Source organism: Schistocerca gregaria, chromosome 1, assembly GCF_023897955.1.
Source record: "Schistocerca gregaria isolate iqSchGreg1 chromosome 1, iqSchGreg1.2, whole genome shotgun sequence".
Classification (NCBI taxonomy): domain Eukaryota; kingdom Metazoa; phylum Arthropoda; class Insecta; order Orthoptera; family Acrididae; genus Schistocerca; species Schistocerca gregaria.
Genome location: NC_064920.1, coordinates 1107497042 through 1107512417, shown reverse-complemented (window position 1 = coordinate 1107512417; position 15376 = coordinate 1107497042). Strand labels below are relative to the sequence as shown.

Sequence of the window (15376 nt, the reverse complement as noted above, 5' to 3'; positions counted from 1 at the left end):
GGATTCAAGTTGGGTCATCCAGGTAGGCAAACCATTCGCTCGACATGTCCAAAATGTTGTGGTCCGGTGACATGGTGCAATGTCATCCATAAACATGCCATCGTTGTTTGGGAGCATTAACTCCATGAATGGCTGCATATTGTCACGAAATAGCTAAAAATAGCCATTTACAGACAGTTATGAATTCAGTTAGATAAGAGGACGTAGTCCATTCCATATAAAAACAGACTACACCATTAGGAAACCACTAACAGCTTGCACAGTACTTTCTTCATAATTTGTGTCAACGGCTTCGTGGGGTTCGCGCCACACTTGAACGCTCTTGCCAACCGATATCGTGATTCAACTGACTGGGCCACAACTCTCCAGTCGTCCAGGGTCAAATCGATGAGGTCTTGTGCCCAGGACAGGCGCTGCTGGCGATGTCGTACTGTTAGAGAAGGAATGATAATTAAATAAAGACCGTAATGTGCCGACAGGCGTAGGTATACATCAACGGGGACAGCTGAAAATGTGTGCCCCGACTGGGACTCGAACCCTGGATCTCCTGTTTACATGGCAGAAGCTCTATCCATCTGAGCCACCGAGGTCACAGAGGATAGTGCGACTGCAGGGATTTATGCCTTGCACACTCCTCGTGAGACCCACATTCTTAATGTCCGTACGCTACATTCGTAGTGCCGCTGCCCATTACACTCATTACTCGGGACAGACCATCTTACCGAGTCCCGTAAGAGTTCGGGCATTGCGTGTGCATCCAGCACAAAAGAAGGTAAATGGCCGTTTAGCCTTAACTATATGAAGATGGTATCTGTTCTTTCGGACATGTCCGAAAGAACAGATACCATCTTCATATATGTTTGCGAATGCTCTCTCACCGCTCGTCTACTGCCATAGTCCATTCATGCCGGATTTCGCCGCACTGCCCAAACGGATACGTTCGTCGTACATCCCACATAGATTTCTGCGGTTATTTCACACAGTGCTGCTTGTGTGTTAGCACTCAGAACTCTATGCAAACGCCGCTGCTCGCGGTCGTTCAGTGAAGGCCGTCGACCGCTACGTCTTTGGAACGAAATACATCACTGATTCCTCGTATCAGGAATACCACAGTTTTTTGGCAGGATTTTGGAGGTATGTGGCATTAGGTGTCTACGCACAGGCTATGGAATTCGCGTAAATAACTCGCCCCTGACTTTTGTACGCTGTGATGGTGCCAGATAGCGACCCAGGAGGATTCCATAGGATTTACATCAAGCAAATTTGGTCGCCAAGACATCAAAATGAGTTCACTATTATACTCCTCAAACCACTGTGGTACGGTTCTGCCTACAGGACACGGACAATTATCCTATTGGAAGATAACATCGTCGTTGGGGAAGACATCAAACATGAACGGATGCAGGTGGTTCGAGCCGTCAGCGTGTCTTCGATTACCACCGTAGGTCCAATGCAAGCGCAGGAGAATGTCTCATGCAGCATAATCCTACTCCCAACTGCCTACGTGCGTGGCGCGCTCCATGTTCCGAGCCGCCGTTCATCTCGATGACGGCATTTGTGGAGACGACCATCGACCTAGTGTAGCAAGAGTGTGATTCACCCGGAGAGCCGACACCTTTCCATTGATCCACAGTCGAATCCCGACGGACCTGTGCCCACTGCATTCGTAAGTAACGACATCGTTTGGTCAACATGTGAACACGTAGGGATAGCCTGCCGCAGAGCTCCATGTTCAAAAAGGTACGGTGAATGGTGTGCTCCAAAACACTTGTGCGTGCACCAGCATTGTGCTTGGTTCAAATGGCTCTGAGCACTAGGGGACTTAACATCTGAAGTCATCAGTCCCCTAGAACTTAGAACTACACTACTGGCCATTAAAATTGCTATACCACGAAGATGACGTGCTACAGACGCGAAATTTAAACGACAGGAAGAAGATGGTGTGATATGCAAATGATTAGCTTTTCAGACCATTCACACAAGGTTGGCGCCGGTGGCGACACCTACATGAGGGAAGTTTCCAACCGATTTCTCATACACAAACAGAAGTTAACCGGTGTTGCCTGGTGAAACGTTGCTGTGATGCCTCGTGTAAGGAGGAGAAATGCGTACTATTACGTTTCCGACTTTGATAAAGGTCGGATTGTAGCCTATCGCGATTGCGGTTTATCGTATAGCGACATTGCTGATCGCGTTGGTCGAGATACAATGACTGTTAGCAGAATATGGAGTCGATGGGTTCAGGAGGGTAATACGGAACGCCGTGCTCGAACCCAGCGGCCTCGTATCACTAGCACTCGAGTTGACAGGCATCTTATCTTCATGGCTATAACGGATCGTGCAAATACGTCTCCATCCCTGAGTCGACAGATGAGGGCGTTTGCAAGAAAACAACCATCTGCACGAACAGTTCGACGTTTGCAGCAGCATGGACTATCAGCTCGGAGACCATGGCTGCGGTTACCCTTGACGCTGCATCACAGACAGGAGCTCCTGCGATGGTGTACTCAACGACGAACCTGGGTTCACGAATGGCAAAATGTCATTTTTTCTGATGAAACCAAGTTCTGTTAACAGCATCATGATGGTCGCATCAGTGTTTGGCGACATCGCGGTGAACGCACATTGGAAGCGTGTATTCGTCATCGCCATACTGGCTTATCACCTGGGGTGATGGTATGGGGTGTCATTGGTTACACGTCTCGGTCACCTCTTGTTCGCACTGACGGCACTTTGAACAGTGGACGTTACATTTCAGATGTTACGACCCATGGTTCTACCCTTCATTCGATCCCTCCGAAACCCTACATTTCAGCAGGATAATGCACGACCGCATGTTGCAGGTCCTGTACGGGCCTTTCTCGATACAGAAAATGTTCGACTGATGCCTGGCCAGCACATTCTCCAGATCTCTCACCAATTGAAAACGTCTGGTCTATGGTGGCCGAGCAACTGGCTCGTCACAATACACCAGTCACCACTCTTGATGAACTGTGGTATCGTGTGAGGCTGCATGGGCAGCTGTGCCTGTACACGCCATCCAAGCTCTGTTTGACTCAATGCCCAGATGTATCAAGGCCGTTATCACGGCCAGAGGTGATTGTTATGGGTACTGATTTCTCAGGATCTATGCACCCAAAGTGCGTGAAAATGTAATCACATGTCAGGTCTAGTATAATATATTTGTTCAATGAATACCCGTTTATCATCTGCATTTCTTCTTGGTGTAGTAATTTAAATGGCCAGTCGTGTACTTAAACCTAACCAACCTAAGGACATCACACACATCCATGCTTGGGGTAGGATTCGAACCTGTGACCTGCGTTTTGGACAGGGATACCATAGATCACCATCTATCCTACTTTACAGAGCAAACAAGCCTCCGAACCACACATTCTGTGAGAGTCTTGGACGTCCAATCATGTAGCGCCTCTTAGCTGCTTCTTTCCGAACATGCTCACGACAGTAGCACGTGAACATTCGAACGGCTTCACCGTTCTCGAGATACTCGTTCACAGGCACTGATTAATAATAATCTGACCTTCCTCAGAGTCGCTTGTCTCAATTTATTTCCCCCATTTATAGCCCATATCTTGGCTAGAGTGATCCCACGTCCGTCTCTGGTCCGCTTACATACTTTTGTTACCGCACCACGCGCACGCAACACCAGCAGGCGGTATCCAATGTCGCGGTAAGCAGCCCTCAAAGATTTTTGGTGATCAGTGTATACAGAGACTTCCCTCCCTTAGGTTATTGATCAATGCGGCAACAAGAAGACATTCGGCCACAAAGTTAAATGAAATACATTTGCGTAAAATTGAGTACCGTGGAGACTGCGCTAGATGGAGTGGAGAAACGCCAACGAAAAGAAGAGGATAGGAATGTCGTTGGTGATAATCCAACAACATTTTCTTTGATGATTGACATCAAAGGTTTCCACAGTTTCCTACTCACCACAACGTGAGGAATCGCAATGAAACAGCAGTAAGGAACACACTACGTACGGATGTGCTACCCCAGCCGATGACAGTGACACTGGAGCCCTCTGGAGTCTCCTGTCCTTGCGCTGGAAGCTGTATAGTTCCCATCGTGGTGCCGTCCAGGACAAAAGGCGTCGCTACCTGTAAAAATATTATCGGGTCAGATAACGGTAGACAATAACTGGACACAGAATATCGAGGGCGAAGCAGACACTCACAAAGGCTGGCCCAACTTTCATATAAAATCGCCGTGTAACATATGAAGGCTGTTTGGAAAGTAAGTTCCGATCGGACGCGAAATGGAAACCACTGTGAAAATCGGATGAGGTTTTGCACAGATGTGTTGGGTTGTGCCTGTCTAGTACGTCCGTCAATTGCGCCACTTCGCTCTTTTCAGTTCTAACCGTGCAGTGACCACGTAAAGATGCCTAGAAAGTAGTGTCTCCTGCCAAGTGTGAAGGCCTGCTGAGAGATGTCAACTAATGGCGTGCAGCCCACATAACGTAACTCTCATGCGTGCCCTTCTTGATGACAATTCTCGGCCGCACTATTCAGGAGCAATGAGAACGTTTGGTTGGTTGGTTGGTTGGTTTGGAGGAAAAGGAACTGAACGGCAGAAAAAATGCTCCTGCAGCGTTTTCGATGGAAAGTGTTTGGTCAGCGACGACACAGCCCGTAATTGGCTGGTCCTGAGCTTCATCTCTGCTCACGTGAACCGCTGGCTATGATGACAACATTGTGACACAGAAAACGAGCTGCAGACGAACGTAGAGAATTGGCGGAAAGCACAGGGTATTGGAGAGTTGGTACAGCACTACGACAAATGCCTAAGTGAGATCCACTACTATGTAGAGAAGTAGCTGTAATAGCTAACTGTTGGAAATTTTTGGTTTTCACAGTGGTTTCTTGTTTCGCGACCGATCGATTAGCCCTCGTATTGGTAGCACGCAGAAAGGGCACAGCGGTCGCTAGGAGCGCTGTGAGTGGCATATAACTGGTACCTGGTCACGTTACACAAAACCGTTTTCTGAAATGGCAGTGGAAGTGAAGCGTGTGTATCGTCCGTTGTATGGAATCACAGCACTAAGATTGGTCTAAAATGGCTCTGAGCAATATGGTACTTAACATCTAAGGTCATCAGTCCCCTACATCTTAGAACTACTTAAACTTAACAAACCTAAGGACATCACACACATTCATGCCCGAGGCAGGATTCTAACCTGCGACCGTAGCGGTAACGTGGTTCCAGACTGAAGCGCCTAGCCGGCCGCGGTGGCTCAGCGGTTTTAGGCACTACAGTCTGGAACCGCGCGACAGCTACGGTCGCAGGTTCGGTTCAAATGGCTCTGAGCACTATGGGACTTAACAGCTATGGTCATCAGTCCCCTAGAACTTAGAACTACTTAAACCTAACTAACCTAAAGACAGCACACAACACCCAGTCATCACGAGGCAGAAAATCCCTGACACCGCCGGGAATCGAATCCGGGAACCCGGGCGTGGGAAGCGAGAACGCTACCGCACGACCACGAGCTGCGGACTATCGCAGGTTCGAATCCTGCCTCGGGCATGGATGTGTGTGATGTCGTTAGGTTAGTTAGGTTTAAGTAGTTCTAAGTTCTAGGGGACTGATGACCTCAGAAGTTAAGTCCCATAGTGCTCAGAGCCATTTGAAGCGCCTAGAGCCGCTCGGCCACACCGGCCGGCTACGACTCGTCGACGTGACGGGAAGGCAGAAAGAAGCTTTCGCGTTTGGACCGTACTGCAAATGAAGCTGCCCGATCTGTTGCTGTGTCAGTGCGGAAAATCCATTTACCTTCGAGCGAACATTAACAACTGAAGTGCATGCTGGTTTACATGTTGCCAAGGCTCTTCGGAGTATGCTGTAGAGGCTTCGCTAGGAAGCCCTTTACGTCATCGATACAATCCCGATCTGTCCCCACTGCAACAAGACAGCCTATCATAAAGGGAAGAGACACTTTATTCAATCATCAAACACCCAACTGCGTACGCACAGGCGGAGGTTGAGATCAGGTCATATTCGTGTTGACAGCTGAAATCATCTACATCTACATCCACACCCACATGGATACTCAGCAAATCACATGTAAGTGCTTGGCGGGCGGTTCATCGAACCATCTGCACAATAATTCTCTAGTATTCCAATCTCGAACAGTGGGTAGTAAAAACGAACGCCTGTATCTTTCCGTGCGAGCTCTGATTTCCCTTATTTTATTATGGTGATCATTCCTCCCTATGCAGGTCGGCGTCACCTGAAATAGGTTTGCGACCCAGCGGCCTAACTTCCCCGAATGGGGTCTCCCGGCAATCAATGCCACACGATCATTTCTCCATAATGTACACCCAGTTCTGTTCATTCTTGTCCTAGTTCTTTCAAACTTTCGCCAGTAACAGGATTACAAGGTCTGAGCTTCTTAGTACGTATTGCAACATACTTTGGTGTTACACTACTTTTTCTTATTACTGTAGGTATACTTGAAGGAGCTCTATCAGTGTCATTTTTTAATTTTTTATTTTACACTTCTAGTTCCGTAGGACCAAATTGAGGAGCAAATCTTCATGGTTATCGAACGTGTTATTACACGAAATTACAACATAAAAGTAAAAACAGATAAAATAAGACGTAAAGGAACCCAAAAAATACAAGCCATAAGTAATCAACAATATAACAGGAATGAGCTTAATTTTTGAATAGAAGTGACCCATGAGGAAACTCTTCAGTTTAGATTTGAAAGCGCATTTATTACGGCTAAGATTTTTTGAACTCTTGTGGCAGCTTATTGAAAATGGGTGCAGCAGTATACTGCAAACCTTTCTGCACAAGAGTTAAGGAAGTGCGACCCAAATGCAGATTGGATTGGATTACTACCTAGTATTAACTGAGTGAAAGCTGCTAATTCTTGCGAATAAGCCGATATTGTTAACTAGAAACGACAGTAAAGAATATATATTATTTGAGAGGCCAATGTCAGGATACCCACACTAGTGAACAGGTGTCGACCAAGGGTTCGCGAACTAGCACCACTAACTGCCCAAACCGCCAGTTTCTGAGGCAAAAATATCCTTTGAGAATGGGAAGAATTATACCAAAACATAATGTTATATAAGCGAATGAAAATAAGCAAAGTAGACGAATTTTCGTGTCGAACTATTTATACTTCAGATACCGTTCGAATAGTAACAGGCAGCTCTGAACAAGATCCTGAACGTGAGCTTTACACGACAAACACGATCTATTGGTAGACTGAACTGGCGCTACTGCAATGTGAGCCATGCCCTCCGCCATGAGTGCCTTCTCCAGACCCCTGTTAACACACATAACAGCAGCATTAAGATGAGGCCGACGCTGAAACACTTGCACCGAGTGAACATTAGTGCCACTAATCTGAATAGCTATCTTTACCAACTGTATTTTTTTACATGAGTCTTTTGCCACGCGGTGTGGCCGAGCGGTTTGAGACCTCATGTCACTGGTTCCGCGGCCCTTCCCGTCGGAGGTTCGAGTCCTCCCTTGGGCATCGGCGTGTGTGTTGTTCTTAGCATAAGTTCGTTTACGTTAATTTAAGTAGTGTGTAAGCTAGGGACCGTTGACCTCAGAAGTTTGGTCCCTTAGGAATTCACACACATTTGAACATTTTGAGCAAGAGTCCTTCCCGACAACAACGCAAAGCAGTTTGTGCACTATATATTTCCATTAGACTTCCGGTTTTCGTGTACAACCAACAGAAATTAATTCATTCGTCGCTTGTTGGATCCTCCCGCCCCTTCAGCGTTCACACATGTGTTCCTGTCTCACTTCATATTTTACTGGTTTCCTCACCCTCCTTGATTACAGACACACACAAACCATGAATGAGAAACTTGTGCTGGCTGTAGTTGTACACGAATAACGGCACGTTTAACGTCTATGGAGTCAAACATGACGTAGGATTTGGTCATGGCTCCTATTCTCGGCCACGAGAATTACTGCGGACAGCCTATCAAATTAGAATGTGTTCGCCCCTCCTTGTATATTGTCCTTGTTTACTCGGTCATACAGGATGCTAGTTCAGCTACTACAGTAATAATACCACCGAATGAGCACATTCAATATTTTTAACTGCTTATACGGATCTTGAAAACAGAAAACCTCGTAAAACCAGGTCTCAATGTAACAAGTCTTCCTGAAAAAGAAAAACTCATTAGTGGGATACATTTCTGGGAATTAGTCACATCTCAAGCTATAGGGCAAAGGCGAAACTTAATCTAATAAAGATTCTGTCTTACCGTCAGATGTTGAGATCTGTGCCTACCTTGATTAAGGCGATGTCGTTGATCCAGGAATTAGAACTGTCGTATTCAGGATGGATTATAGTCTCACTGATGTTTATCATGGAACCACCTTGCACGAGACTGGTTGTTCCCGCTAGGATCGCATAGAAGCCACCCCTACAAACAAGAAAACAAGAAATCACAAGAGAAAGAAGATTGTGACACAGTGCGGAAATTTGTTATTTCACCACGATATTACAAGATTTGTATCATAATTGACGGTCCGGACTTCCATCGATCATGTACCGAATTTCTCTCTTTGATGTTGGAAATGTTACGTCTCGGGTATATTTTTACATAAGTACCGGCTGATAAAAAAGACAGTATAAATTTGAAAACTTAATAAATCACGGAATAATGCAGATTGAGAGGTAAAAATTGACACACATGCTTGGAATGACATGGGGTTTTATTAGAACCAAGAAAAAACACCCCATATTGCTAGACGCGTGAAAGATCTCTTGGGCGCGTTGTTTGGTGATGATCGTGTGCTCAGCCGCCACTTTCGTCACGCTTGGCCTCCCAGGTCCCCAGACCTCAGTCCGTGCGATTATTGGCTTTGGGGTTACCTGAAGTCGCAAGTGTATCGCGATCGACCTACATCTCTAGGGATGCTGAAAAACAACATCCGACCCCAATGCCTCACCATAACTCCGGACATGCTTTACAGTGCTGTTCACACCATAATTCCTCAACTACAGCTATTGTTGAGGAATTATGGTGGACATATTGAGCATTTCCTGTAAAGAACATCATATTTGCTTTGTTATGCTAATTATTGCTATTCTGATCAGATGAAGCGGCATCTGTCGGACATTTTTTAAACGTCTGTATTTTTTGGTTCTAATAAAACCCCATGTCATTCCAAGCATGTGTGTCAATTTTTAACTCTCTATCTACATTATTCCGTGATTTATTCAGTTTTCAAATTTATACTGACTTTATGATCACCCAGTACATACTGATCGTTTGTTGGTGTGACTATATATTGCATTTAATTTTACGTTTGTTTTATCAAATAACACACACACACACACACACACACACACACACACACACACACACACACACACTAATTTCAAAAATTTTTATTCTTGACTATCGTTTCTTCAGAGATGTGGTCTGAATTTTTTTATTGTTGGATAATTTCCTCCTGCTGCGTCAGAGTAAGGCTACATGAATAGAGAAGGTTATTATTTTAATTCATCATATTCCAGAATACGTTTTTACTACTCGCATTACCTAGGCAATTGTTAATCAAATACACAGCCTAGCTAGTGAGATGACGACGTAGTTAAACTACACACCTGGAATTGTGGTTCTATGAACTGATGAACAGCATTAATACACTGGAGGAAAAAACCGCAACAACAAAAAATAATTAAGATACAGTAATGATATTTCAAGAATACATTTGTGTAGGCATGTCTAGGTAACATATGTAAATGATTAACATTGCTAGATCTCAGGTTAATGCAAGCGTGGCCAGATAAGCCATTGTAAATGTGAAATGCTGATACATTAATAACTAATGTAACCACTAGAATATTGCATTCAAGCAACCAGAAATACATGTAGTGTGTTGTACATGTGCCAAATGTCAGTTTGTGAGGTGGAGTTTCATGACTGTTGCACTTGACCGGTCAATACAGGGACACTTAATGTTGTTTGGGGATGACGCTCGAGTTGTTGTCCAATGGTCCCACATGTATCCGATGGTCCCACATGTGCTCGATTGGAGACAGATCTGGTGATCGAGCAGGCCTAGGCAAATATCGACACTCTGTAGACCGTATTGGGTTAAAAGATCGGTATGTGGGTGAGCGTTATACTGCTGGAAAGCACTCTCTGGAATACTGTTCTCAAATGGGAGCAGACCGGTCGAATCACTAGACTGACGTACAAATTTGGGATAACCTCGAGAGTGCTCCTGCTGTCATACGAAATCTCACCCCAGACCATAAATCCAGATGTAGGTCCAATTTGTCTAGCACACCGACAGATTGATTGAAGACTGGCCTACTTCTGACCAATTCGCGGCCACCACCGGCACCGAGGCAGAACAGACCTCCCCTGTGCCCTCCAATGAGCTCAGCTTGACACCACTGAAGTCGGAAATGAGGTTGTTTTGGGACCAGTACACATAGCAGTGTTGAATGGCAGTAAGTATTTCCAGCAAGCGATATCGACACAACACTTTACTTCAAACCACTAACATTAAAAATTGTCTTCAGAGACCGTACTTTCCTAGCCTAAATACACTGAAGAACCAAAGAAACTGGTACACCTGCCTAATATCGGTAGGGCTCCCGCAAGCACACAGAAGCGCCGCGCGGGGTAGCTGCGCGGTCTAGGGCGTCTTGTCACGGTCCACGCGACTCCCCCCGTCGCAAGTTCGAGTCCTCCCTCGGGCATGGGTGTGTGTGTTGTCCATAGCGTAAGTTAAATGGGCTCTGAGCATTATGGGACTTAACATCTATGGTCATCAGTCCCCTAGAACTTGGAACTACTTAAGCCTAACTAACCTAAGGACATCACAACACCCAGTCATCACGAGGCAGAGAAAATCCCTGACACCGCCGGGAATCGAACCCGGGAGAGAGCGTAAGTTAGTTTAAGTTAGATTAAGTAGTGAGTAAGCTTAGGGACCGATTCCGCAACACGATGTGGCACGGACTCGACTAATGTCTGAACCAGTGCTGGAGGGAACTGACACCATGAATCCTGCAGCGCTATCCATAAATCCGTTACGTTTATTCATTTGTGTTCCGTCTAGGTTGTGAATATCGTCACCTTGTAAATGAAACTGTTTCTTCTTGTTGTACGTGTGTTGTGTGTGTGTGTGTGTGTGTGTGTGTGTGTGAGAGAGAGAGAGAGAGAGAGAGAGAGAGAGAGAGAGAGAGAGAGAAAATTTTGTATTTTTCTGTTCATTTTGTTATCGAACATAAAGTAGCTGCGTACAAGGTCAACGTTAATTGTATTAATTCCAATCGTGAGGCCTTCTTCAGCTGACTTTTTTTTTAAGTCCTATACAGGGTGACGTATGCAACGCCAGTCTGTGGAGGTTGTCAACACAATAGTATTTAGCGTACCATGTCAACAAGTCAACCAGTGAATGACTGAAGTCAGTTAGCAGATGAAAACCATTAATGGGAGAACAAGGGTGACTGACAAGGTAGACGAAAAATCCACCAGTGATTCTCAGTAAGAGAATCAGACCACTTCCCTTAGGGGCAGATTTTTATGTGTTTGGTTCCCCTCTTCTGCACTCTCTGAGATACCATCGCTCTTCCAGTTTTGTGGCCTTGGTCGTAACTAATCCAGTTTTCTCCCAGTGGTTGAACCTGCTACTGATAATTAAGTTAGTTCGGCACTATATGTTCTGTAGATTTCTTCAATTTCTTCCAAAATAATATGGAATCAGATACATGATTTGTTGCTGTGTATGGCTGGCTTCTTGCAGATGACTAAGTAGCGCACAGTGGCTTCCATGCTAACAAATTAACACAACTGTCTTTGTCACTACTCACAGTACATCTGAAATAAAATTTTAACGGCAAAGTAAAGATCTTTGTCTATTACACTCACACGGATTGACATGTTACCAGCAAACAGAATACTGCACTTCGGTCCCAATGGAGAAAAATCTTCAGCAGTAACAGTAGCTTCGGGGATACCCCAAGAAACTATTCACTAACTGCACTGCAGAGCCAAAGAAACTGGTATAGACATGCGTATTCAAATACAGAGATAATTAAACTTAAGACAACAAGTGTCTGGCGCAATCGTCAGATCAGTTATTGCTGCAAAAATGGCAGTTTTTCAAGATTTACGTGAGTTTGAACGTGGTGTTATAGTCGGCGCACGAGCGATGGAACACAGCAACATCGATGTAGCGATGAAGTGGGGATTTTCCCGTACGACCATTCCACGAGTGTGCCGTGAATATCAGGAATTCGGTAAAACATCAAATCTCCGACATCGCTGCGGCTGGGAAAAAGATCCGGCAAGAACGGGACCAACGACGACTGAAGAGAATCGTTCAAAGTGACAGAAGTGCAACCCTTCCGCAAATTGCTGCAAACGTCAGTGCTGGGCCGTCAACAAGTGTCAGATGCGAACCATTCAACTAAACATCGTCGATATGGGCTTTCAGAGCCGGATGCACATTCATGTACCATTTATGACTGCACAACACAAAACTTTACGCCTCGCCTGGGCCCGTCAACACCGACATTGGACTGTTGATGACTCTAAACATGTTGCCGGTCGGACGAGTCTCGTTTCAACTTATATCGGGCAGATGGACGTGTAAGGATATGGAGACAACCTCATGAATCCATTGACCCTGCATAACCAGCACGGGACTGTTCAAGCTGGTGGAGGCTCTGTAATGGTGTGAGGCGTATGCAGTTTAAGTGATATGGGATCTCTGATACGTCTAGATACGAGTCTGACAGGTGACACGTACGTAAGCATTTCACCTGACCACGTGCGTCCATTCATGTCTATTGTGCATTCCGAACGACCTGGGGTAATTTCAGCAAGACAATGCGACACCCCACAAGTCCAGAACTGCTACAGAGTTGCTTCAGGAACGCTTTTCTGAGTTTAAACACTTCCACTTGCCAGCAATCTCCGCAGACATGAACATTATTGATTATATCTGGGATGCCTAGCAACATGATGTTCAGAAGAGATCTGTACCCCTTTGTATTCTTACAGATTTATGGACAGTGCTGCAGAATTTAAGCTTTCAGTTCCCTCCAGCAGTACTTCAGACATTAGTCGAGTCCGTGCGACGTCGTGTTGCGCCACTTCTGCGTGCTCGCAGGGGTCCTACACGATATTAGGCAGGTGTACCAGTATCTTTGACTCGTCAGTATATGTAAATGATCTTTTCGGACCATGAGTCTTCTGATCGGTTTGATGCGGAGTGCCACGAATTACTCTCCTGTGCCAACCACTTCATAGTAGAACACAACCGACGTCTTTAAATATTCATTGGATATATTCAAATCTGTCTTCTCCTACAGTTTTTTACCTTTCACAACTCTCGCAAGTACCATATAAATTATTCCTTGGTGATCTAAAGCATGTTATGTCGTTATTTCCCTTCTTCTTGTCAATGTTTTTCTACAGCCGCGCGAAGTGGCCGCGCGGTTTGAGGCGCCATATCACGGATTGCGCGCCCCCTCCCGCCGGAGGTTCGAGTACTCCTTTGGGCATGGGCGTGTGTGAGTTGTTCTCAGCATAACTTCGTTTAAATAAGTTTAAGTAGTGTGTAAGTCTAGGGACCGATGATTCAGCAGTTTGGTTTCTTAGGAATCCACACACATTTGAACATTTCTTTCTCTACATGTTCCCCTCCTCAACGATTCGACGAGATACATCCTTATTGCTAATTAGTCCACATAATTTTCAAGATTCTTCTATGCAACCTACCCAAACTCTTCGATTGTCTTCTTTTTCGGTTTTCCTATAGTCTGTGGTTCAGAGCTGGCCTGAGTGGCCGAGCGGTTCTAGGCGCTACAGTCTGGAACCGCGAGACCGCTCCAGTCGCAGGTTCGAATCCTGCCTCGGGCATGAATGTGTGTGTTGTCCTTAGGTTAGTTAGGTTTAAGTAGTTCTAAGTCCTAGGGTACTGATGACTTCCGAAGTTAAGTCCCATAGTGCTCGGAGCCATTTGAGCCATTTTTTTGTGGTTCCGAATCATCGAACACTGTGCTCCAAGCGCACGTTTTCAAAAACTTCTTCCTCAGGTTAAGGCCGATGTTTGATACTAGCAGAAATCCCTTGGCCTGTGCCTGTGCTAGTGTGTTTCTTATGTCCTGCTTGTTTCGCCTGTCATTTGTTATTTTGCTTGAAATGAAACGGAATTCCTTCACTTCGTTCTCAACGTGGTCATCAATTTCAAAGTCAAGCTCATCAGTAGTCTCATTTCTGCTATTCCTGATTACTTTCGGTTTACTCTCATTTAAGATTCTGTACTCATTTGTACATTCTATCGAACAGGTCCTGTAATTCTTCTTCACCTTCACTGAGGATAGCAATGTCATCAACTGACATTATCATTGATATCTTCCCGTCCTGATTTTTTTCCACTCCTAAATCTTTCTTTTATTTCCATCATTGGAACTCCGATGTATCGACTGAACAGTAGGGATGAAACTTTTGTGCCTTATTCTCTTTCTAACCCGAGCACTTTTTTCTTAGTCTTTATTTTTCCCTCTTGGTTCTTCTATCCGTTACATGTCCCCCGTCTATATCCGTAGCTTACACCTTGCTTTGAGAATATCGGTCTTGCGCCAGTTTTGCATTGTCTAACGATTTTTCTTAGTCAACAAACCCTATGAACGTGTTTTGATTTATCTTAAGTCTTGTATCCGTTATCTAGAACAGTTTCTAAATCATATCTACTTCAATTTATCCATTTTTTAAATCTTTATTGCTACTTCCACATTAAAAAGATTTTTATATTCACATGCACAACTTACCTATTCCTTCTTTTTTAGTGGTTCCTTGGAGTTCTTCATTTACGTATTCTTTTTCGTAGCTCTTCATTTATAGTTCAATTCTTTTATCTTGGCGGTTCGCACATGCCCGCCAGACGCGGGTGATTGCTGCGTTGCCAGTTGCACGCGCCAAGAGAAGCAGCGCCATAGTATAGTATAGCTCGCAAACTTAAGTTTAGGTGGGAGCCCGCAGTTTATGAAGTAAAGCCACCACGGCCGCATAAACCCTTTCGCTTCTACAGAAACGTGCTCCCCGCATTCCGCGCTGAGCGCGATTTTGTCATCACTGCACTGCTAGCCTGTGCAGACACAAGGTGCTTAGACTGCTTTGACACACTTTATCATTCGATTTCACAAAAACTATTTGGCTCAAAAATTTGACTCTTACACATCATTCTTGACTGATATCTAGAATGACTTTATTTTGTTTCGATGTTCTACGCAATTTTTGTGCAGCATTAGATGTAGTCAATCATTGCACGAAATTTTGAAGAGTTTTCAGAGGTAAAAGTCCATAGAGTATACTTTCCGTATGATCGATTTTAGTTG

General features: G+C 44.9%; 1 protein-coding gene across 1 annotated transcript in view; it reads right to left on the bottom strand.

Annotated features, from left to right (window-relative positions):
* Nucleotides 1–15376, bottom strand: part of LOC126283194 (trypsin alpha-3-like) — an 84198-nt gene that overhangs the window by 20371 nt on the left and 48451 nt on the right. Inside the window, exons 4-5 of the mRNA XM_049982252.1 lie at nt 8294–8429; nt 4005–4121 (exon numbers count right to left, since the gene is read on the bottom strand). Coding sequence (XP_049838209.1) covers nt 4005–4121; nt 8294–8429 — 253 coding nt within the window. The remainder of the gene's footprint in view (nt 1–4004; nt 4122–8293; nt 8430–15376) is intronic.